The sequence below is a fragment of the Cricetulus griseus genome, chromosome 4, assembly GCF_003668045.3.
Source record: "Cricetulus griseus strain 17A/GY chromosome 4, alternate assembly CriGri-PICRH-1.0, whole genome shotgun sequence".
NCBI classification, from domain to species: Eukaryota; Metazoa; Chordata; class Mammalia; order Rodentia; family Cricetidae; genus Cricetulus; species Cricetulus griseus.
In genome coordinates, this window is record NC_048597.1 from 150,294,094 (window position 1) to 150,317,912 (window position 23,819).

A 23,819-nucleotide genomic window follows, 5' to 3' on the forward strand; every position below is an offset into this window, starting at 1 on the left:
TCATTGTTTCATCAAAGTTCAAAATATTTTTGGCCATTTTTATTTAAACCTTTCCCATGTAATCCCCCCTTCTTAGGCACTCTAGCTACACACACAGGTTAGGCTACCTGTTTTAACCCAGATCATTGACATTCTGCTTGTTGAAAATAGCTTTTCCTCCGTATTTTATTTTATATAAATTCTATCACGTCTTCACATTCACTAATCTTTATTCTGCAGTATCTACTGCCATTGTTTCTCAGCAGTCTGTTTCAGTACAAATATTGTAGCTTTATTCTCAAGATATTTTATTGAAGCTTTTCTATATGTTCCAAGTTTCTTTAATTTTTGAATCTTGGGCTCAAGAACTATTAGCAGACACCCACAGCTAAGCACTGAGCCGAACTCCTGGAATCCAGTTGCAGAGAGGGAGAAGTGATGTGCAAAAGGGTCAAGACCAGGCTGGGGAAACCCACAGAAACATCTGACCTGAACAAGGAGGAACTCATGGACCCCAGACTAACATCTGAGAAATCATCACAGAACTGAACCAGACCTCCTGAACATGTGTGTCAGTTAAGAGGCCTGTGCAATCTATGAGGCCTCTGCTAGTGGATGGGTATTTATCCCTAGTATACAAATGGATTTTTCGAGCCCACTCCCCATAGAGGGATACTCTCAGCCTAGACACATGGAAGAGGGTCTAGGCCCTGCCCCAAATGATGTGACAGACTTTGAAGATCCCCCATGGAGTACCTCACTCTTCCTGGGGAGCAAAAAGGGGATGCAATGGGGGTCAGTGGGGGAAATGGGAGTATGGAAGGGAGAGAGAACTGGGATTTATATGTAAAATAAGGTTGTTTCTAATTTAAATTTAAAAAAACAAAGAAAAAAAAGAAAGTATGTAGCACTTATACAAGGCTAGAAATTGGGGCCTTTAAATCATGAAAACCTGGAAAACCTCCTACTTGATAGATTATTGAATACAATATTCAGAAAGGTCTCCCCTCAGTGGTGCTACATAATTATTCCTAAATTAAATTCAGCTCTGGTCTTGCTGCATACTCTCATCCAGTCTGATATCAATACTTGCTTTTAAACCATCAGGATATTCTGTTTATGAATCTTCTCATGCTGATTCTTTGAGCAGTTTGCTCCTGGTGATAATTGACTGTGGTCAGTGAGGTGGCTTCAACAGTTTGTGGCCTGGGAACAGCATCAGTGGTGGCAGTCAGGGACCTGTGAGGCAGCTCAAGTTTACTCATGGGAGAAGTTCATTGGTGTTTACCGTGATGCTGGTCAGTCTATGGAAGAATGTGGGTAGCAGCACAGAAGAGTGGCACAGCAAGTCCTTCTCCTTCATTTAACTATGTTTATCTTCTCATGGCTTTTATCTCTCCATCTTTTATGGTTAATCCTCATCTCTTTATTTCTATGGATTTCTCTGTTCTAGACAAGAGAGTAAAATTGTATGCTATTTTGTCCTTCCTATTTGCCTTCCTTCTCTTAGTGTATATGTTTGTGAGATCTACCCACTGTTTATCCATGGCTAAATAACACACTCTAGAGAGGATTTAGCACATTTTGTTTACCCATATAGTAGTTAATATATAGTAGGGTTAAGTTTATACAAAATGAACCTCATTTGTGTGTTTTTTGGGGGTGTGATTTTGTTTCATTTGTTGTATTTTGGGATTCTTTGTTTTATTGGTTTTCTTGTTTTTGTTTTATGAAAAAAAACATAAAGTTTGAATTTCTGAAGTGAAGAGGATCAAAGAGGAGTTGGGGGAGTAAAAATAAATGCTGAAAATAAATTATATGAAAAATATTTCAGTAAAAATTTGAAAACAACTATTAGTGACTTATGAATAATTCTCTAATAAATACACATATAAACCTAGCCAGCCTTAATACATGGGGAGGTGCTTAGTAGTCCTGAAACTTGACATGCCATGTTGTTTTGATATCCATGGGAGACCTGCACTTTCTTTAACAGTAGGAGTGGATTGAAGGGAAGAGGAGGGGAATGGGGCAGGGACTGGGAACAGAGGAGGGAGGGGGGCTATGGCTGAGATTTAAAATAAATAAATAAATAAATAAATAAATAAATAAATAAATAAATGCACATATAGTTCTGAAGATTCCTAAGGCAATTTGAGGTTTATTTATTATTTTCTCTTTTTGAGATTACTATGTAGCTCTTACTTTGTAGCACTGGATGATCATAAACTCACTAAGGTTTTAATGTAATTTTACTTACACTTCCTGGTCTGCTTTGCCTAAGGAAATTTTCAAAATTTATGTTCTTCTTTTTCTTTTTGAGTTAATAGAAAAAGGGAAGGTTGCAGAACTCCTTCAGATTAGTCATTTTACAGAGTGAAGATGGCCTTGTGGACCCAGGTCTGCATCTCTGATATATGTTCAATGGCATTTTTAAAAATAGTGGGAAAGTTATTTTGCTTTTGTTGAAGACAAACTGAGTTTACTTTACATACCACAATTTAGAAATTATCTGTGTTTTGGATGCATGCCCAGAAGAGAGATGGCTAGATCACCTGGTAGACACCCTTTTAGTTCCTGAAGAACCTCCATTTTGCTGTTCATCATGGCTTCACCAACTCATTTCCCATGGGATATATGCCAGTGAATGGATAACTTGTCCTTAGATTTGTTCAGTACATGCAGTGTGCATGAATGAATATTATAACTCTGATTAATGGTGGACTAATATTAAGAAAATCTATACCTTTCTTGACAATTAATAAAGAGAACATAATGTTGCTGAAGGCACTTTAATGGCTACACTATTGCTACTCATCTTAATTATTGAGGTTCACTGTTTCTTTGTATGCTAAACAGGAAGACATGTTCAAAAATATAATTTAAAGAGAGGTTCAATAGGGACAACCTTTATGCTGGCTAATTTTTATGTGACTTTGACCTAGACTAGGTTAATCTGGGAAAGCAATACATCAGTTGAGAAAATGGCTCCATAAGATTTTTTTGTGGGGCATTTTTGTGGTTGGTGATTATTTTTATTAATTAATTTTTTAATTTAAATCAAAAACAATATTATTTTGCATATCAATCCCAGTTCCCCTTCCCTCCAGTCTTCCAGCTCCCCCCACCATCTCCACATCCATTCCTCAGAGAGGAATCAAATTCTGTCACAGAAATTCCCAGGAATCCACAAGGATGACCCCCAGCTAAGAACATAAACAATGTTGGAGATACCTTAAATGCCCTTCCCCTATAATGAGACTGATGACTACCTTAAATGCCATTATAGAGCCTTCATCCAGTAGCTGATAGAAGCAAAAGCAGAGATTCACTGCTAAGTACTTGCTCAGGGTTCGTCCTGTATCAACCCCATGCTACAGAGGCTGGCTGTTCTGGACCGATGTCTTTGGGAGCTTTAATTGGAACCATCTGAACAGCCCCGGGTCCATCCCAGAGTGTGGACCTGGGAACTCCTAGCTGCCTCACAGTGTTAAGGACAAGAGAGACCCATCTTGCCATCTCAGGAGTGCCATACCAAATCCAGTAGATTCTGTGTGACAAGTTCAACAGACTGAGGCGATAACTTCAAAAGAAGGAGGTATCCTGGAAATGGTTGTGGAACTCTCAGCTGGAGAAAAATATTGGGCTGTGATTCTTGTGGCAATTTCTATTTGTTCTTCTATTCCTTTTTTCCCCAAATTAACAAAATGTTCCTAAATGCCTATGCTGACTTTTTAAACAAAAGAAATAGATAAGAAATCATCCCCTGAGATGGGGTCACTAGCTATGACCTCATCTGAGGAAAAACCAGCACTTTCCAAATCATTCACGTCATTCACATATGTACATATAGTAAAAATCTTCCCAACAATAAAATTTCATATGGGTGTAGCGGGCTTAAGTATCTAGTAATGAAAACTTTTAATAAGAGTTAAAATAGCTCAATACTTCAAAAACTCACAAGAACTAGGTAATAGCTGTTAAACAATAAATGACCATAAAATATATTAATTTGATTTAAGAAAAATGTAGTTAGCCTTGGATGATCCTACATTAATCAAGGACACTCCTATGTTTTGAATAATCAAGAACAATTTTATTTTTGATTAACGCTGGATGACTCTATGTTTTGGATTTCTGCATCACTGTGCCAATTAGCAATAATGTCATATGTTTGGGTTTGCTTAACAAAAACATCCTCTAATAAAATATCTCTATGAAAAGCCTTGTTTGAGAACTGCAAAGTATATTCAGATTCAGACTGCCTCTGTGTTTGTTTCTGTTTGTCACCGCCGAATCCTTAGCCACCCATTCTTTGAGGACCCTCATCCCAGGGACTCCCATACCTGGTTGGGGTGGTCTGTGGCACAGGAGGGCTCTCAACCATCCTCCAGACTGGAGTTCACGGTTTATTTAAGCATCCTCTTAAATAGCTTTCCGTCAGTGAGGGTGATAGCAAAAGACATCTATTATCATGTATAAAGCTGATATCAAATATTTCTTTTAATCCTAGAGGCACCCCTAAAACTGCTTGTCCTCACCAGTCTCTCACCAGTCCCTAGCCCTTAGAATAGGTGTGGGCCCACCCAGGGGCTATGCCTGTTGTTATGCAAACTAAGAGAAATTCTCCACTGAGCCCAACCCATCCTGTGGTAACCAGCTGCCATCTAAAAGACAATGTGAGATTTGGGCTCCTGGAATCAAGCTGACATTTGTACCCCAACATATCATAATGGATCTTTTTTTGAGCCCCAACAAGGACTGAGCTGAACCTCTGGAATCCAGTTGTAGAGAGGGAGGAGTGATGAGCAAAGGGGTCAAGATCATGTTGGGGAAATGCACAGAGACAGCTGATCTGAGCAAGTGGGAGTTCAGAGACTCTAGACTGACAGCTGAGGAACCTGCATAAGACTGAACTAGGTCCCCTGAACTTGGGTGTCAGTTGGGAGGCTTGGGCAGTCTATGGAGTCTCTGGCAGTGGAACCAGTATTTATCCCTAGTGCATGAACTGGCTATTTGGAGCCCATTCTGTGTGGAGGTATACTCTCTCGGTCTAGCTACAGTGGAGAGGGCCTCAGTCCTGCCCCAAATGATGTGATAGACTTTGATGATGATGTTGTTAAAGGGCCTAGAGCACTATTCGGTGAGGCCACCAATGGGCAGGCTGTCCTGACTTCTCTAACAAGATAGGGTGCACAAGCCAATGTTCTTCCAGGGCGGCTGCTTCAGCCCTTGCCACCAGGTTTCTTCTTATGTTGTTGTACTAAATCCCTTTAGCTATGGATTGTGCTGTAGAGATACAAAATGAAACCTTTTTCTTCTCATGTGACCTTTGGTCATGATATTCTACTACACCAATAGAAGCTTAGGTAAGACATGATTGGAAAACACTACTCCCAGAAAAAAAAAAAAAAAAACAAAAAAAAATATTGTTGCCAGTTGTGCATTACTTCCTTATGATTCATGGTTCGATATACAATAAAGGGCATTGTAGTTGGCCTTGCTGGCCAACTAAGACTAGATCCTATTGATTAAGGCACCATACACTTTAAGGATAGGATACAGAGAAATCAAGCTGGAACTGAGCTGGAAACATCTACCCTTTTGGCTAGCTTTTGTGATGGCAGAATATGTCAGGCAAGATGCTGAGAGAGAAAAGTTATCAACATTCTTACCCAATATGATCCCTAAAAGCTATAATATATTCCTGCCAGACATGATGTACTCATTAGTCCAATAGTAGCACGACTGTTCTAGAAGTACCCAACTGTTATATATTTGAGGTTTACTTCACAGAAGCCCATGGGAAGAGTGGCTATAAATTCTAGTAGGAACCTACAAACTAATTATGTTTAGCTAATTAACAAGGCTTTAAATTGTAGTTTTAAAATGCATGCTTCTATCAATAAATTTGATTCTCCTAGACTTAGATAGAGAAGTTATACTTAGTAGTGAATGGCAGAGTTAATGCAGAGGCCCACAAAACTGGTTGAAGTATTGAGAATGGGTGAGAGTTGAACTTGAGTGTTCATCTCTAACTGGGATATCTATGTTATGCCCTTGTCTCAAAAAACACCACAGTAGAGAGTCAAGAGAGTATGTATGGTCAAAGGATGGGAGGCATGATATGAAATGTTATCATCAGGATATGACATAACCATTGCATTCATGAACTTACAGTAACTATGGTGACTCCAACATGACCTGCACAAGATTGACACATCATCATTCCATTAGATGACAGGGGACACCATGAGAACCCACCACTTCCTGAAGAATTATTGGTAGTTACTGGCTGCTAGAGGAGTAATTTCTTCCAGTGGTGTAGCTACCAGTAATTTTTCCATGTTCTAGTAATCAACCCCTTCCCATGATCATATGAGCAACCCTAAGAAAATTTAGTTAGTCACAAACAAAATTGAGAACAAGTAGACAAATAACATGAAAATAGGACATGGACTTGTTGGAACAAGAACAATTCAGTGGAACTGGAAGTAGAATAAGAGTAGGTAATGAGGGTGAAAAATCACCAAGATATTTTATAACCATGTGAAATTATCAAAGAATGACCGATCAAAATACCAAAACCATATTTAATCCCCATCTATTTAGGTTTGTCACTTCTATCAAAATGTGCAGATTGTGAGCAGATCTAAAGCATATTCAAATGTGTACATGGATATAGATATTGACCCACATTTTTAGAATATAAAAAAATGAAACACTAAGTCAATGTCTGAATGATTTGTCACATAGTGATATTAACTCTAAATTTTTTTTTTTTCGAGACAGGGTTTCTCTGTGTAGCTTTGGAGCCTATCCTGACACTCGCTCTGGAGACCAGGCTGGCCTCCAACTCACAGATATCTGCCTGCCTCTGCTTCCCGAGTTCTGGGATTAAAGGTGTGTGCCACTAACGCCTGGCTCATTAACTCTAATTTTTATACACCTAATTTAATTAAATCATTTAGCTAGACAGGCATAAGCAGCTTCCAGACCATTGGTGATGAACCACTCATTAAAAGACAACTCTCACAAAGAAACTGCCTGTAAGCATATCAACTAATAAAAGCTTCTCTGACTATGGGAAGTTTGGAATGTTGCTGATCTGATAGCCTAGCTACAATATCTTTGGGGCTATCTTCAGCCCCCCAAAGAACCATCACTTGCCCACCTCTGTATCAGACCTAACAGCCTTATAAACTTAAAAATCCCTGGGATGTATTAACTTGACAAAACTCAATTCTCTAACAATGAAAGGGCTAAAAATGCCAGCAGTCCTCTGCCTGCACTTATAATCTAATTAATGTTACTATCAAAGTACTTTTAAAATGCCTTGAATTATAACTCTATGAATTCATATACTCTATGAACCTGCTTCCACATTATAAAATTGTATTTGCTAACACCCAAATATTTCTTTACAGGCTCTGATCATTCATACTTGGCTGCAAAGTAAAATATCTCTTGTTCCCTTAAACATACACTCATACTTCACAATACAGAAATGGCATTCTGTAGGCCCCAAAGTACAAAGTATTTACTAGCTGGATCCTTTGAGAAAAAACAAAGAAATTTGATGAATTTTAATTTTGTATGTTAAGTATTCTTTGACTCAATTTTTAATTTATTTTCTTTTTTTTAATACTGATGTGATGTTCCTGTGTTATGGTCGCATTGGATAGTCCAGGATGTCCTGAGAGTGCTGAGGCTGGCCATGCTGACCTGACACTCAGTCTTCTGGCCCTCAACCTCTTGAAAGTTAGCATTACAGTATAGTGTCAATGTACTTTATGGGATTTTAATATATTTTATCCACCATTCTGAAATGTTGAGAGGACCTGGGTGACCATATGCAACCTCTCAAAAAATATTCAGATGATGAGAGTGTCAAGTTTCCAAGTACACAGACTGAGAATAACATTAAAAAGTAGAGTGATTGTTAGATCAAGATTCATGGAGACATGTTGGAAAGGAAAGAAACAGACAAACATATACAGAAGCACAAGTTTTCCTTTAACCAGAACAACCCAGGGGCCACAGTCTCTCTGTGAGAGTAGTGACTGCTGACACACTGCACAGGGGCACTGAGGATTTTATGCAGTGGAAAGGGGTTGTGATGGAAGATTCCATCTGCAGGTCTTTTCCCAGCAGTGCCAAAGTGTTATGTACACATGGACAGAAGCTCCATTGATCCTCCCAGTCCTCAGTTGTCATTAGTGAACTCAACTTTCCTGTCTAGAGATTCACTGGCCACCTGAGGCTTTTAGTCATTAACCCTTCAGTGACAGTGTCCTAGATCCTTTCCTCTGCACCCGAGATGTTATAAGCATCTGACTTAATCTATCCCTCCCATTTGAAGGCTAATTACATAGGAAGGGTTAGAGAGAGCAGCTCAGTGGTTCAGAACTTGTCTCACCTACATGCAAACTTCCACAGAGATATATCAAATAAACAAACCTACAAAAACAAGCAGAAAAATATTTAAAAATATATTTGTAAGAAAGTCTTGCAAGAATACCTGGAGCATGCTATGACATACAAGGGGAAATCTTTACATCTGGGTTTGAGAAATTCTGGGGCTAGACTCTATGAAATATTAAGAATATGATTACAAAATTGATAAATAACCAGGATAATCGATTTCCCTGAAGAGAAGATAGCTGAAAGATGGGAGTTCAATATTGGCTCAAATATGGAGAATGCATAATCCCGAAAGAGAAGGGTGTGCCTGAATGAAATAAAGTCCCCAAGGAAGTAAAGACCCATCTTGGGTATGCATCTAAATGCCATCGCCTCATCTCCCTTTTGTTTCTGCATTACGTTTCCTGACAAGAAGCTAATAAACACTCTGTCTTATTTATATAAGACAATTTATAATTGTCTTTATGCAATTAATCTCAGATGTCTGGTGTTTCTTTAAGAGTAAAGGATGATTAAAATGTAAGCAGTTTAATTTTTTATTTTCCTTTATGACTACAATTTTTAAATATAAACAGAAATTCAAAAAGGTGTCCAGATTAGTTTTATGCAGCATCATTTTAGAATAAAAGGAACCAGTGCTTCAGGGCCTGATACTATTTTTCTTGAATAGTAGGAACATGAATCAATGAAAGGAGTCCACAAGATTTCTCACTTCCGTAAGGTAAGTTTCAAAATCTATTTATACTAAAATCTCAGATTGTATTGAACACATTTAGTGAAAAATAAGTAATATGTAAAAGGAGCTATGATGTATAATACTCTTTTGACCACATATTCTTGGTGATGTTACCCAGAATCGAGGCCAATTCACATACGCCTCTCCTCTATGTTGATACATATTTATGTGTTGTGTAAGTAAACCTTTAATGAGAAGATAGCTGAAGGTGAATTTTCTTACTAAATCACAATTAATTGATGTTAATATGTGGAACATTAAATTTTCTAAACCCTTTTTATTTTTCAAATTTGAACTTTCTTCCTTGGCACCTTTTCCTCTCCCACTAGTTCCAGCAACCAACATTCTTCTGTCCCTTTATGTGGATACATAAATATTAATAGAGGAGATGATGCAGTAGTTCTTCTAAAGAGAGGTTTTTATGTTGTTATTTTTGCATTTTCATAGTGGTTTTCTATCAAAATGATTCCAACAACAATTAATACGTATTTTTTTATTATGAGCAGCTTTAAGGTTCAAGAGAAATTCAGAGAAAAATCTCCTAGATATACAAATAGGAACAGTGAGAATCAGTAGACATGAAAATTTCTGTGTTTCATTCAATATGCTGCATTTCCATAACACATTGCAATTTCTCTAGGTTTATGAATTTTTTTGACACTGGCTGTATCATAACCAATCACAGACTCAATTTCTTCTGCTTATGATTCTAGGTATTCTGAAGGCCAATCTGGATATAGGTTACCACCATATTGCTAAAACTTTTTCCTATATCAAAAACAGCCAACAAAGAAAGGATTAGAAGAGAGGACAAGTAGGTCTGTGTGAATCAGATTTGCCTTTTGCTCTGGAATTTTCAAGGAGTCAAATTAGCATATTAGGTTACTGGGCTAAGCTCTGAGGTATATTAGTGAAGCTCTTTACTGTATTTAACCTTGAGATGCTAATTGAAGGAGACAATTTTGTTGTTTATCATGGTAGTTCATAAGGTGGGCTCAAGACTTTGAAGTTGTGTTTTTTGACATTCAAATGAGAAACTGACATTTGAAGAGGAAGATGTGTCTTTAAATTCTTTTTCTGAAATATCACTTATTTTTCTGTCTCCACAAATTCTCAGAAAGAAGAATGGCTTTTGAAAATGATTCTTTGGTAACTGAATTCATTCTCTTGGGGATAACAGACCAACCTGCCCTCCAAATACCATTGTTCCTCCTGTTTCTGGTAATATACATGACCACTGCATTGGGAAATTTGACCTTGATCATTCTAATTGTGCTAAATTCTCATCTCCACACACCCATGTACTTTTTCCTGTTGAATTTGTCTTGCATTGACCTCTGTTATTCTTCTGTGATTACACCAAAAATGCTGATGAACTTTATGCAAAAAAAGAATGTTATCTCTTACATGGGATGTATGACCCAGCTATACTTCTTTTGTTTTTTTGTCATTTCTGAATGTTATGTGCTGACTTCAATGGCCTATGATCGCTATATAGCTATCTGCAATCCACTCTTGTATAACATTGCCTTGTCTCCTAAGGTATATTCCTATCTAATGCTTGGTTCATATTTCATGGGACTTTCTGGTGCCATGATTCACACTGGATGCATCTTGAGACTGACCTTCTGTGATGGAAATACCATCAACCACTACTTCTGTGATGTCCTCCCTTTGCTACAGCTCTCCTGTACCAGCACCTATGTCAATGAGATAGAGCTCTTCATTGTAACAGGAAAAGATATCATTGTGCCCACAGTCATTATCTTTACTTCTTATGGCTTTATCCTCTCCAGCATCCTCAAAATAAGATCCACTGAAAGCAGGTCCAAAGCCTTCAGCACCTGCAGTTCCCATATACTTGCCGTTTGTCTGTTCTTTGGATCAGGTGCATTCATGTATCTCAAACCTACCTCAGCTGTATCTATGGATGAGGGAAAATTCTCTTCTATTTTTTATACCATTGTGGTTCCCATGATGAACCCTTTAATCTACAGTTTGAGGAACAAAGATGTTAAAGTAGCTCTGAAAAAAACCTTGAACAGGAGACTGTATTAATCAGAAACTGAATCCCTCTAAGCCTATCGTTAAAACATGGAGAAATTATATGTATGCTATATATTTGATATGATATTTTTGTATTTAATATATTTTATTGAGATATATTTAGTATGTTCTGTTTAAAACATTTTAACATCAGGTTTCTTCTCATATTTATTGAAATTTGAGTTATCTTCTTTTCATCATTTTTGTATAGGTTTTGTTTATTCACTGCGTGTAAAATTGATGCTTTTATAATTTTATCTATTTTAGAATAGCACTAAATAGCTCTTCTTCTTTATTGTTTGTTATTATAGACCTCATCATAGTAGATATAGAACAATTTTCCCATTGATTGAAATAATATTAAATTGTCTGTATATCTATGTGAAAATTGGCCATTATTTGCCATTTGAAATGAAACAGGAAATCCTCTTTGTGTCTCTGTGTTCTTATCCAGTGATCTACTACTGGACATGAATGTATTTCCTTCTCATGCCAGTCTTTAATAGGTATAGATATTTCTTGATTGAACATTATCTATGACTTATATTGAAGGTGTACCTATGGTGCATGGAATTTTACCATATTTTTTATGTTTACCTTGTAAATATAAACACGCACATTTTGTTGCAAAAATCACTATTTACAAACATAATATTGAAGCTCATGTGATTAATTGTTTCAATAAAAACATGGGATTCTTTTTTTCCCCTTTTTTATTATTAATTCAAGTTAGGGAACAGGCTTGCTTCACATGTAAGTCCCCTCTCCCTCTCCCTCTCCGTCTCCCTCCCCTCACCCCATCCCTCCTCCCCCACCTCCAACCTACCCCCCACCCCATCCACCCACCACTCCCCAGGCAGGGTAGGGCCCCCAACAGGGGCTCCACAAAGTCCACCAAATCTTCTGTGCTGGGCCTAGGCCCCTCCCCATGTGTCCAGAGACAGAGTGCATCCCTACACGTGGGATGGGCTCTCAAAGTCCCCCCCCACAAACCAGGGAAAAAACGCCAGTCCACCGGAGGCTCCCCTGAGTGCAGGGGCCTCCCCATTGGCATCCATGATCAGGGGGCTGGATCAGTCCCGCACTAGCCTCCCAGACAGCGTCTGGGGTCGATATGCTTTCCCTTTTTCAGGCCAACTGTTTCTGTGGGTTTCTCCAACCTGGTACAGACCCCTTCGTTCTTCATTCCTCCCTCTCTTCAACTAGGTTCCAGATTTCAGCTCAGTGTATTTCTGTGGATGTCTGTCTCTGCTTCCATCAGCCACTGGATGAGGGCTCTAGGATAGCATAGAGAGTAGTCATCAATCTCATTCTAGGGGAAGGGCTTCTAGGCCATCCTCTCCTCCACTGATGGACTGTCAGATCGTGTCATCCTTGTAGGTCTCTGGAGATCTCCCTAGTTCCAGATCTCTTCTCGGACCTATAATGGCTCCCTCTGATATGGTATCTCTCATCCTGCTCTCTCTCCTCTATTCTTCCCCCTACTCAATATCTCTACTCCTCCATTTCCTCTCCTCTACTCTTCTTCTTGTGCTCTTATTGTGGCAGCACCCTCTCCCCTACCCTCATGCTCTCAATTAGCTCAGGAGTTCATGCCACTTCCCATTCCTGGGGTCTATTTATCCCTTAGAGTCCTTCATGATTCCTAGTTTCTTTGGTGAAGAGGATTATAGGCTGGTAAACCTTTGCTTTATGTCTAAAAATCATATATGAGTGGCTACAAAAGACAAAGACATGGGATTCTTAAAGAAAGTCCATGAACCTTTGATTCTTGATTTCAAGCTCACCACCATTTTTAATATATCGTCCACCTAAAATGAAATATGATGACTTATTTCTAATGTATGCTTGTTTTCTTTGTTGATGATCTATAAATTCTCTTCAGCATTTTTGTGTCAATCATATTAAATTGCTGGCCCTTTCTTTTTGTTAAAACATATGATGTGTATTTTGCTAATGAAGATAAAGATGACTGATTAAACCTCATGTCTGACTCTTTTGGAAAAAAAATCTCAAGATGTTTTAAGGGGCATTTCAATAAGGTATTGGGAAGGGACAGAAGTTAAAAGTAACAGGTCAAAGATACACATTCAAGAAATATGAAATCTCTGTGTGTGAAATGTTAAATAGAAATTAAATAGCAAGTTGATCAGATTTTGTGTGGATTTTAGATTGAATTTTATAACTGACTATTTTTAAAACTTACTTAAAAATATTTGATTAAACAATATATTTGATGAATGGAGATGTGATGACTGATCTTGTTTGTCAACTAGACACATTTTGGGAGAGGGAGCATTAATGAGGAAACATTTACATCAGATGGACCATTAGGAAAATCTTTGTGGCATGTTCTTGATTGTTCATTAATGAAGGATGGTCCATCCCCACTGTGTGCAAAGCTACCTTTGGGCAGGTCTTGGGAGATTTAAGAAGGTTGTGCAATGTTAGCCTGAATAAGAACAGTAATTAGCATCCATCCTTGCTACAAGGTCCCTGTCTTGAGTCCCTGCTCTGATTTCTTTTAGTGATAGATTAAGGCCCCAAGAATTCTAAGATGAAATAAATCCTCCCATTACAAGTTGATTTTGTTCTTGAACTTTTATCATAGCAAGAGAAAGAAAAATAGGACAGTAGGTTAACAGGATTTTAGAGAATGCAGAGATTTTTGTGGCAATGTTAGTAGACAATAGCTTTAATAGGCAAAATAAGTTGCAATTGAAAAATTCTTTAGGGAAATTGAACTTAAGACAAAAATGGGAACTCTTAGTTTCTTCTAGGGAAATATCTAGAAATACAATGAATATAGAAATTCTTTGGTGGTGATATTGATTTGTATTATTTAATACTAAAGAAAGTTTAAGTTTAAAGTACATCAGGAACTCTATAAAGCCAAATCAACTCTGTGTTTCTTAAATTTGTTCTCATTCTCACATAGAATATACACTTTAAAACCTTACTTGAGATGAGAATGTAGGAAATTTGAAAATCACACACACACACACACACACACACTATACTTATATTTAAAAACAATCTTTTCTCATTTTACATACCAATCCCAATTCCCACTCTCTCCCCTCTTCCTGCACCTCCCACCCCAACCTGCCCCATCCCACATCCACTCCTCAGAGAGGGTAAGGCTTCCCATCGGGAGTCAAAGAAGTCTGTCACATTGTTTTCAGGCAGGACCAAGGCCCTACCTACCCCTTATATTTAGGCTCAGCAAGGTATCCCTCCAAAGAGAAAGGGCTCCACAAAGCCAGTTCATGCACTAGGGATAAAGCCTTGGGGAAATAGACAAGATCTTTTGAAATGTATATTTAGTGAATCACTTATATTGTAGAAAAGTCATTCTGAGATGATGATGAGTTAGGAAAACATTAGCGGAAGTAATGTAGTAAGACCAGTAATATAAAAGCAATAACCTGAGAATGTGTTTTCTTTTTGGGAGACATTACAAGGAGAAATGGAAACAATGTACAAAGAGACCATAGGGGAAGGGAGAGGACCAGAAATCCTGTAAATACTGAATTAGAGTGGACTCCCAGCCATAGTGCTTCTCCTATCCTATTCTAACTGACAAAGCTGTTGTTACTCTCACTTTCTCTAAGGCCTGTCTGTCTTTCCTAGACTTCAATTCTATGTCTGTGTTAGGAAATGAGTTCAGGAATCCCTTAGACCACAATCAATGCCCCTGCTACAGTTCATTTTCTTCATAAGTAAATAATAGCAAATGGTTGAGCTAAGATTCTTTTTATCCAGCGCCATGTCACAATTCAAATATTTTACTTTTTTCCAGTGTTTTCCACTTTCCATTCCTAATGATTGTATATAAAACTGAACATGGATGGTATGCTGTCTCAATTGCTTGGATTTGGATGCATATCATGGTTAAACTCCTGGCATGTTTTGAATCTCATTTAAGGGGGAAGTTGACCTCTGTAAAAGAGTTTGAAACAGAAGGAAAGTTCTTATCTTTCTTTTTTCCTTTTAGATACAATAGATTTTTTTAAATTGTTTTTTGAATAAGGATGTATTGAAATAAGAGAAAATATCTGTATTATTCAGAACTCTGTGCAAGCATTTCAGGGGTGTACCTTCTCCTAATGGGTTTCATCACAACTCAGAGATAACAAAACCGGGTTAAACTAGATTGCTGATAAGTCATTTGAAGACCTGCAGAATGCAGTTAAGTCTGATCATCTTCAGAAAGGAACAATTTCTTGCATAATTTACTTCCACACTTTATTGTCTCTTGTGAAATTTGTTTTTAATAGTAAAAGAATAATTTGAAATTTTCTTTCCTTTTTAAATTTAAATTAGAAACAAGCTTCATTTATATGTCATTCCCAGTTCCCTCACCCTTCTCTCCTCCCCTGCACCTCACCAACCCCCTCTCCCATCTGCTTTCTGCTCCCTAGGGAGAGTGAGGCCGTCTATGGGGGGCCTTTAAAGTCTGTCATATCATTTGGAGCAGGGCCCAGACCCTCCCCCATGTGTCTAGGCTAACAGAGTATCCCTCTATGTGGAATGGATACCCAAAGTCCATTCATGTACTAGGGATAAGTACAGATCCACTACCAGAGGTCCCATAGATTAACCAGACATCCAAACTGACATCCTGTTCAACTGTATGTCATAGGGACCCACTTCTCCTCTTTCTCAGTTCATCAAGGTGAAGGCGTTTGTCATATTTATCCAAAGAAACTACATGCTCATTACAAGAATAAATACACATTAACCTAATTAGTCACTGTCTTTGCATAGACATTGAATCAAACATTTATATCCAAAAAAGCTACAAGTGTACATTACTCCAGCATTTGTAGGACATAAAGACTGTGAGATTCTACCAATATGTTATGTATACCCAAGAAAAGCTATGCAGTATGTAGCAATTTGAAAGTGAGCTTGAATTTTGGCATGTGGCATATTTACATTCCAATACATATAATTGCCCAAAATCTGTGTTTAAAAATTAGCTCCAAATCGATTATGTAGACATGTCTATTATCAAGATCAACATGAAATTTTTCCATCAGTCCACAGATTTGCTTTTTCTGTCACTGTCAGTTTCACCATTACTTTACATGAGCCTTTCCTAAGGGAAGTGGCTTATGTATTGTGCTTTGGGTAGAAAACATGTATGTAAGAGTACTGAAGTCACAATAAATATAGAGTGCTGAACATATATCTCTCCAGCGAGTTGGAGACTAGTGAATCATCAGTATGACAAACATCTTTCTCAGGTAGAGTAGAGTCACTTCTGTAAAAGATCAATGTAGAGATAGATGCTCATGGTACAATAGACCACAGGAAAGGTGGTATATAGTTTTCTTCAGTGTCTCATGTATTAGTCTTTCTGATCCTCAAAAAAAAAAAAACAATTAGAAACTCAAAGAGAAAAGAATTTCTTCCTTCATAATACACATGTCCTAATGCTTAGAGATGTTCACGAGTAGTTTGAAGTCACAATTTAAAATTGGTAGAATTAAATGAGAAGTGGGTTTCAATAAAAGATAATCTAGATCAACTTGGCCTGTGGGCATAGCTCTAGAAATCAACTTAATTATACTAATGGGGTAGCATAATTCTTTAGGTTTGGTTCTATGACTGTGGAAGTGTAGACAAAATGAGTTTGAGTATAGAGATATATGCATTCCTTATTTCTCTGCTCTTGACTGTGATAATAAATATCTGCCTTTAGTTGTTGCTTTGACTCACCCACAATGATAACAGTTTGTACCTTAAAATTTCTTTTGTTGGCCAGAAGGCGGTGGTGCACACCTTTAATCCCAGCACTTGGGAGCCAAAGGCAGACAGATCTCTGTGAGTTCAAAGACAGCCTGCTCTACAGATCAAGTTCGAGGACAGGCTCCAAAGCTACACAGAGAAACCCTGTTTTGAAAAACCAATTTGTTTTCTTTTGTTAGTATATTTTATCAAAGCAACATAGAAGACACAAGGACAAAAGGGTATAGTGACATAGATAGTATAGATAAAGTGCTAAACCTAAAGTATATTGTGACTGCCATTGGGCCCAGGGTCATTCGTTGACTTGAACTTTATTGAATTAAAAACAAAACAAAACAACAACCAAAACAACCTTGCAATTTATAAAGCAATTAGAACAAAACCAGTAGCTAGAGGACTATAATATAAATAACACAACAAAAAACCCAATTGTACACTTGGTGACCCTTAACCACAGAAAAGAGAACTTCCAATGTGACATAACAGGTCCCTCTTTCTGCATCCTAGAACACGAAACAAAACCAGAACTAAAGCTTCTCTTTACAGTGTTGAAACAGCAAAATACTTCAAGCACAGTTTTAATTCTTTCCAGTGGAGCCGAAACCTCCCGAGCCCCTTTCAGTGTCATCGAGTGTTTCAACTTCTTCTAAGTCTGGATAAAATAACCTGTTCACAAATGAGCTATGCAATTCCATCACATTTTTTAACTTCAGACTTCTCTTTTCCAAAGTTAAACAGCACAACACCATCATTCCCTCTATAATCTTCGTCTATGGCACCGGATCCTAAATCTACAAGGTGCTTTACTGCCAAGCCAGAGCATGGAGATACTCTTCCATAACACCCAGAAAGAACAGCTATCTGAATGTCTGCTTTCACAATAGCTTTCTCCATAGGTTGTATTGTATATTCACAGGCACTGTACAGGACTTATGCCACAGCTCAGGCTGACCCGCGGATGGGAGCCATGGCATGCTCCCAGAGCCACAGTAGGTGCAGACAAGTGCATCCTCAGCCCCGAGCCCTCTTGCTGAGGGAGCCGCTGACGGGTCTTCTGAGCAGGGCATGGTGGCAAACGGTGAAAAGTAGAGTGCCCAGAGTGGGATCTTAAGTGTCAACACATTCCTCAGAAGGTGAGTAGCAGTGTGGACAAAACTCTTGATCTATTTCCTGATATTCACATCTTGCTTTAACGCATTAACCCACTCTTGTTATTAAAGGAGTTGATGATTTCCGTCACTAATCAAGTAAATGTACTTGCTAAGGAAGCATAATACTTGAGTTCAAGTCCTTAGAACTGACATGAAAAACCAGGTGTGGCCACTTGCATATTATATCTCCAAGATTTTGGACTTTGGTTACCAGCCTAGCTCCAAGATTTATCAGTGACCCCGTTTCAAAAAAACAAGATGAAGAGAAATAGAAGGGACATAAGAGGTGTTCCTATGGCCTTCATGCATACATACAGACCCACACCCCAAACACATGTTTATAACATGACATACCCACTTACACCTATACACTCAAAATTTCAAAAGTAGAATGGTTGAAATACATGTAATTACATCATTGGTTGATTTATTCTTTCTTTCCTGATCCCCCTGCCACTTTGTGTTGCTCTGTTGCTCATGGATTCCCAGGCTGTATTTATGGTATGAAATATTTACACATCTGTGGTATAACTTCAATACCTAAAAGTACATTTTCCATCATTCATTTACTTTTTGCCAAAACAGATTTTTCAATCAGGAATATTATAAGACATTAAATTATGTACTATCTTGTTTTGTAGTAAAGGTTTGACAATACTTAGTAGAGTGTGGGAATACTTTGATTCAGCTTTTAGTTAATTTTGTTTCTCCAATTTTTAGGGGGTGTTGCACTTTGGATATTGGGTCTCCCAATGTAGCTCAGTTTACCATGAAAGTTAATGGGCGTGACAAGCTGGCATGGAATTCATAATAGACTGGAGGTGGTCTCAAAAGATCCATAAGAAAAGGCCTTATCACCAAGATTTAAATGATTCATAATATATTTTACCAAATGTACTGACATACAGAGACAATATATAGATGGCTACATGAAACCCACGGACAATATTTAGATAATGTGAGACTCCTTCATTGGAATATAAAATAGAGTCCCAAAGACAACATTATACTATGAACAAATATAAGTCAATGTAGCAAAGGAGAATGATTTTGTACTGGTTATTGTTCTTTCTACAACTGAAAAGATGTTACAGCATATGCCCCCAGTAATCTCATAGCTGGTACCTCACAGATACGAGAAGGTGTACTTGGCACATCTCCAGAATTTCTGTGTCTAATATTCTTAGTTGCACCAACAATAGAATTTAGCACAAGATTTAAATGTACTTTGAAATTCAAGCATTTTAAACCTGAGGTAAAGAAATCTGGCCATGGCCTTTCATAAATCAAAGAGCTCATTTATGTAAGAAGTTTCATTATTTCTTTTATTTAGGACAATATTTCAATCATTAGTTTGACAATTGTGTCAACTAATGTCATAGAAATGTCATAGTGTGTTTATCATCCATAGGTTAATAAGAAGAACTAGAGACAAAAAATATAAAGTAACTTTTCCAAATTGTTCTATTAGTGAGGCAGTGTAGGCTGAGGATTCAAACACAGAACCTGAAAGCATTTGTAAACTACTGTTGTTTTTAAATCTGAAGAAATAACAAAGCAGTATTTAATGCTCATGTCAAAAATGTGGAAATGTACAACATATAAATAGTGATTTTGAAGGCTTTTGAGTACCTTAGTGGTAAAGTATTTGTCTAATGTGTGCAAGGTTCTGTGCTCCATCCACAGAATAACAAAGCAAATGTAATTATTTTTTAAAATAAATTGAGGGATGAAGTGTGTTACTTTACGCATTTAATTTTTGAGAAAGTTATAAAGCCTTGGGAATAGGCTTTTGGAATATTATCATCAAAACATAAACAAAGATAAAGAAACAAGTAATACATTTCTTTATGATAAGATTTTGGAAGATGGAATTTTAATATTGGCTCAAGAAGGACACGAAATTCCCAAAGAGAAGTTCATGTATGGTTAAAATATTAAATCTCTAAGGAAATAAAGGTACATCATGGTTTAGCATATAAATCTAATCACCTCACTCCCTGCTTTTATATATGTGATGTACTTGTTCACAAGAGACTGAGAAACTTTTACGTTGAATATTTCCAGTGGAAAATGAAGTGATACCTGTGTGACTTTTTTGGAGTCTCACCAAGTGGAATGTGTAATAAAAGGAATATTGTTTATTTTCCTCCTGACATTTCTATAGGTAAGATAGCAGCATTACAGATTATGAGCAATGGATCAGAAGTCATTCTGGAATGGGATGTTTTTACAGCATCCTTTAAAAAAGAATCAAAGGAACTAAAGAGTTAGGAGTCCAATATTACCCTTCCAGGATAACTCATGACAATGATTAGGCCTTTTCTCTTATATTAGGTAAGTTTTAAAGTCTATTCCTGATAGTGCTTTCCTTTTTATAATAGTATTTATTAATAGTATTTAATATTTTTATTGATTATTTTTAATGTGTAAAAATGTCATATATGACAAATAAGTACTTATTATTTTACATTAAGTTGTATCCTGTAGCAAACACAAATATAAACTATAATATCCTCTACTGTTATAATTATGATGAGTCCAGATGTCCAGACCTGTTTATAATGTACGATTGAATCTCTTTTCCATTTACTCTATGTATCTGACCTTACTCCATAGGGACCAGCCACATAGTCCTACTCTCTTTCTGCTTACACAAACTTTCTAGATTGTGCATATATGGAAGATTATAGAGTGTGATGAGTTTTAAGGTTACAAATGGCTTCAGCTTGAGAAGAATCTGAAGATCCTGATGTACCTTTTCTGACCCTTTTTTCAATTCTAAGATACAAGTACAAATCCTGGAAAGATATCAGTCCTTTGTGATGTCTTACTTAGTAAACTGCTTCTTCATGGACAGGTCTCATATTCCTTTATATTCATGAGGTTTTTGAGATACTAGCAGTAACTTAAGCGTTCCTAGACTCTATTTCTTTCATTTTTTTATTGAAACAGAGTTCTTGATATTAACTTCACACAGTTCAAACTGTGGTCAGCACCATGTTTTTATAATTTCTTTCAATATTAAGAGTAGCCTGAAGAGAAGAAAGTATAAGGAGTTCTATCTTGGTTCATTCCATTTCACCCTTCTGTTTGGCTAATTAATTATATTAACACAAAAGATCCTCAGGGTCAGCAATGTGCACAATTATGAATATTTTTAGCTATGTTTAACTGAGATTCTGATACTGGGAAGTGATTGTCATTTCTCTTCAGGATATGTGAGATGTTTTCCCTGATATCAGCCTTTTCTTTGCAGACACCTCCTGCTTGTATCTCAACTTTGTGTGAGAAGATATTACTGGAAGATCTGTGTGGTTCTCCTGTGTTTATACAGATCCTTGAACAAACAATGGCTCTGGCAAACTATTCTTTAGTAACTGAATTCATTCTCTTGGGCTTAACTGACCAGCCTGACCTCAAAATACCCCTGTTCTTAATTTTTCTAGTAACATATATGATAACTGCATTTGGAAATTTTGCCTTGATTATTTTAATTGTGTTAAATCATCATCTTCAATCCCCCATGTACTTTTTCCTTTTTAACTTGTCCTTCATAGACCTCTGTTACTCTTCTTTGATCACACCCAAAATGCTGATGAACTTCATACAAGAGAAGAACATTATCTCTTACAGAGGGTGCATGACCCAGTTCTACTTCTTTGGCTTTTTTGCAATTTCTGAATGTTATGTTCTGACAGCAATGGCCTATGATCGGTATGTGGCTATTTGCAATCCACTTTTGTATAGTGTTGTCATGTCTCCAAAGACATGTTTCTATCTTATGCTTGGTTCATATTCCATGGGACTTATAGGTGCTATGATCCACACTGGTTGTGTTCTAAGACTGACATTCTGTGATGTAAACACCATCAATCACTATTTCTGTGACCTCCTCCCTTTACTACAGCTCTCTTGTACCAGCACATATGTCAATGAAATAGAGCTGCTCATTGTAACAGGAAAAGACATCATTGTGCCCACAGTCATCATCTTTACCTCTTATGGCTTCATTATCTCCAGCATCCTCAAAATACAATCCACTGCAGGCAGGTCTAAAGCCTTTAGCACCTGCAGTTCCCATATAATTGCTGTTTCTATGTTCTTTGGATCAAGTGCTTTTATGTATCTCAAACCCTCTTCAGCTGTATCTATGGATGAGGCGAAGTTCTCTTCCATTTTTTACAGCATTGTGGTTCCCATGATGAACCCTTTAATCTATAGCCTGAGGAATAAAGATGTCAAAGTTGCCTTTAAAAGAACGCTGAACAGAATACTTTAGTCTTAATCTAGTCTCCTTATAGATACAACACAGACAGATTCCCTATATATATTTTTGGTGGCAGCTTTTTCTCATTTTGATTTCTTATATGGAGATAGAAATTGGATATGGACTTGTTTGTAATTTTTATAATAGACTGTTTTTTTAATGTGTACATTTCATCCTCATCATTACACCTCTTAAAATAACATCACATATTTTCTTTTGTTAATTATAATTATAGATATTCAACAAATAATGTTCTGGTATTTATGCTTCATTGCCATCATATATATTTGTGCTATTTATACTTCTTTGCAAGACCAATGATATATACTGCTTGTAACATTCACTCAATGTTCACTCTGGTCTTGTCTTTGTCCACTGGGTGGGAAAATACCTTTTTAAATGACTATGTTAAATATATACATACATACATACATACATACATACATACATACATACATACATCTTTCCACACTGACATTTAAAACCATTGCATTATATATGTAAATAATATGTAGTATAATTCACCTGTGAGCTGTGTGACAATAACTTATAAATATAAACCCACAGATTTACATTTAAAAAAATATTTTCATCATGGGGTACTGAAGCTCAGGTAAGTTAACAATTTATAAAACTATATAAGCATCTTTAATCAGTGTATAAATTTTCAGGCACTTCATTTCTTGCATACCCCCCTTCCCCTATGTTTTTAGTTTTATTACAATAAAACAAAATATGGGCAACATGCCTTCCTTTGAATTTGTCTTTTGCATGTTGCTTTAGGATATGTATATTTCTTTGTGCTTTTGTTACGTCATTATTCCTCATGACACAAGTTTAATGCTTCCTTGTGTGATAAAATATGTCCACTGTCAGTGGGTGATTGGCTTAAGTAGGAATCTGAGTTCTCATACAAAAAGGTTCTGAAATGTTTAGGGGGCTTTTAACTGAGCAAGCAGGGTCATGGCAGAGAATGGATTGTACAAATTTTACATACTATTAAAAAACTATTACAAGATAGAGATTAATTTGTGGAACCAAAGTTACTGGAAACAACCTGTAGGAACAATATCCTAAAATAAAAAGTCAAGGAATTATCCTCAAATTTTCTATTTTATAGGTTTATTATTAACAGAAAATGCTCGAATGCATTCATAACTTCAGCTGGTCTACACAATAAATGAAAAGAGTGTCATGCTTCTTAATTTTGACACCTATAATAGTCTTCAGTTGAGCAGTGGATTTTTTTTTTTCAATATCTGCTTTAATTGTATGGAACTTGTATTGCCGCAATAGGATCAGACCTTTTAGGCACAGATGGCTGCTGTTTTCCTCCTCTGGAACACATTCCCTAGTTTGTTCTCAGTGGCATTGCCTGTCATATTTCCAAACATTAAGAGACTATTCCATGGCCATTTGTGTTTTTCCTACTTTTTTGGTATATGTGGATCAAAAG

At 37.0% G+C, this 23,819-nt stretch overlaps 2 protein-coding genes and 1 pseudogene across 2 annotated transcripts; 2 read left to right on the plus strand and 1 right to left on the minus strand.

The window, feature by feature from the left end:
• The first annotated feature begins 10,258 nt into the window (after positions 1–10,258).
• On the plus strand, positions 10,259–11,197 carry LOC100769837 (olfactory receptor 145-like). Its single transcript, XM_027412247.1, has one exon. It carries the CDS (start codon positions 10,265–10,267, stop codon positions 11,195–11,197), a length of 933 nt encoding a protein of 310 aa, XP_027268048.1. The 5' UTR covers positions 10,259–10,264.
• Positions 11,198–17,520: 6,323 nt separating this feature from the next.
• LOC100769551 lies at positions 17,521–18,009 on the minus strand (annotated as a pseudogene).
• Positions 18,010–21,445: 3,436 nt separating this feature from the next.
• Positions 21,446–22,375, plus strand: LOC100752212 (olfactory receptor 8B3). Its single transcript, XM_027412248.1, has one exon. The coding sequence runs from the start codon at positions 21,446–21,448 to the stop codon at positions 22,373–22,375; it is 930 nt and encodes a 309-aa protein (XP_027268049.1).
• The last annotated feature ends 1,444 nt before the right edge of the window (positions 22,376–23,819 follow it).

What these genes read in the sequence shown, in the direction of transcription:
- LOC100769837 (XM_027412247.1), top strand. Translation starts at nt 10,265, where the DNA reads ATGGCTTTTGAAAATGATTCTTTGGTAACTGAATTCATTCTCTTGGGG.
- LOC100752212 (XM_027412248.1), top strand. Translation starts at nt 21,446, where the DNA reads ATGGCTCTGGCAAACTATTCTTTAGTAACTGAATTCATTCTCTTGGGC.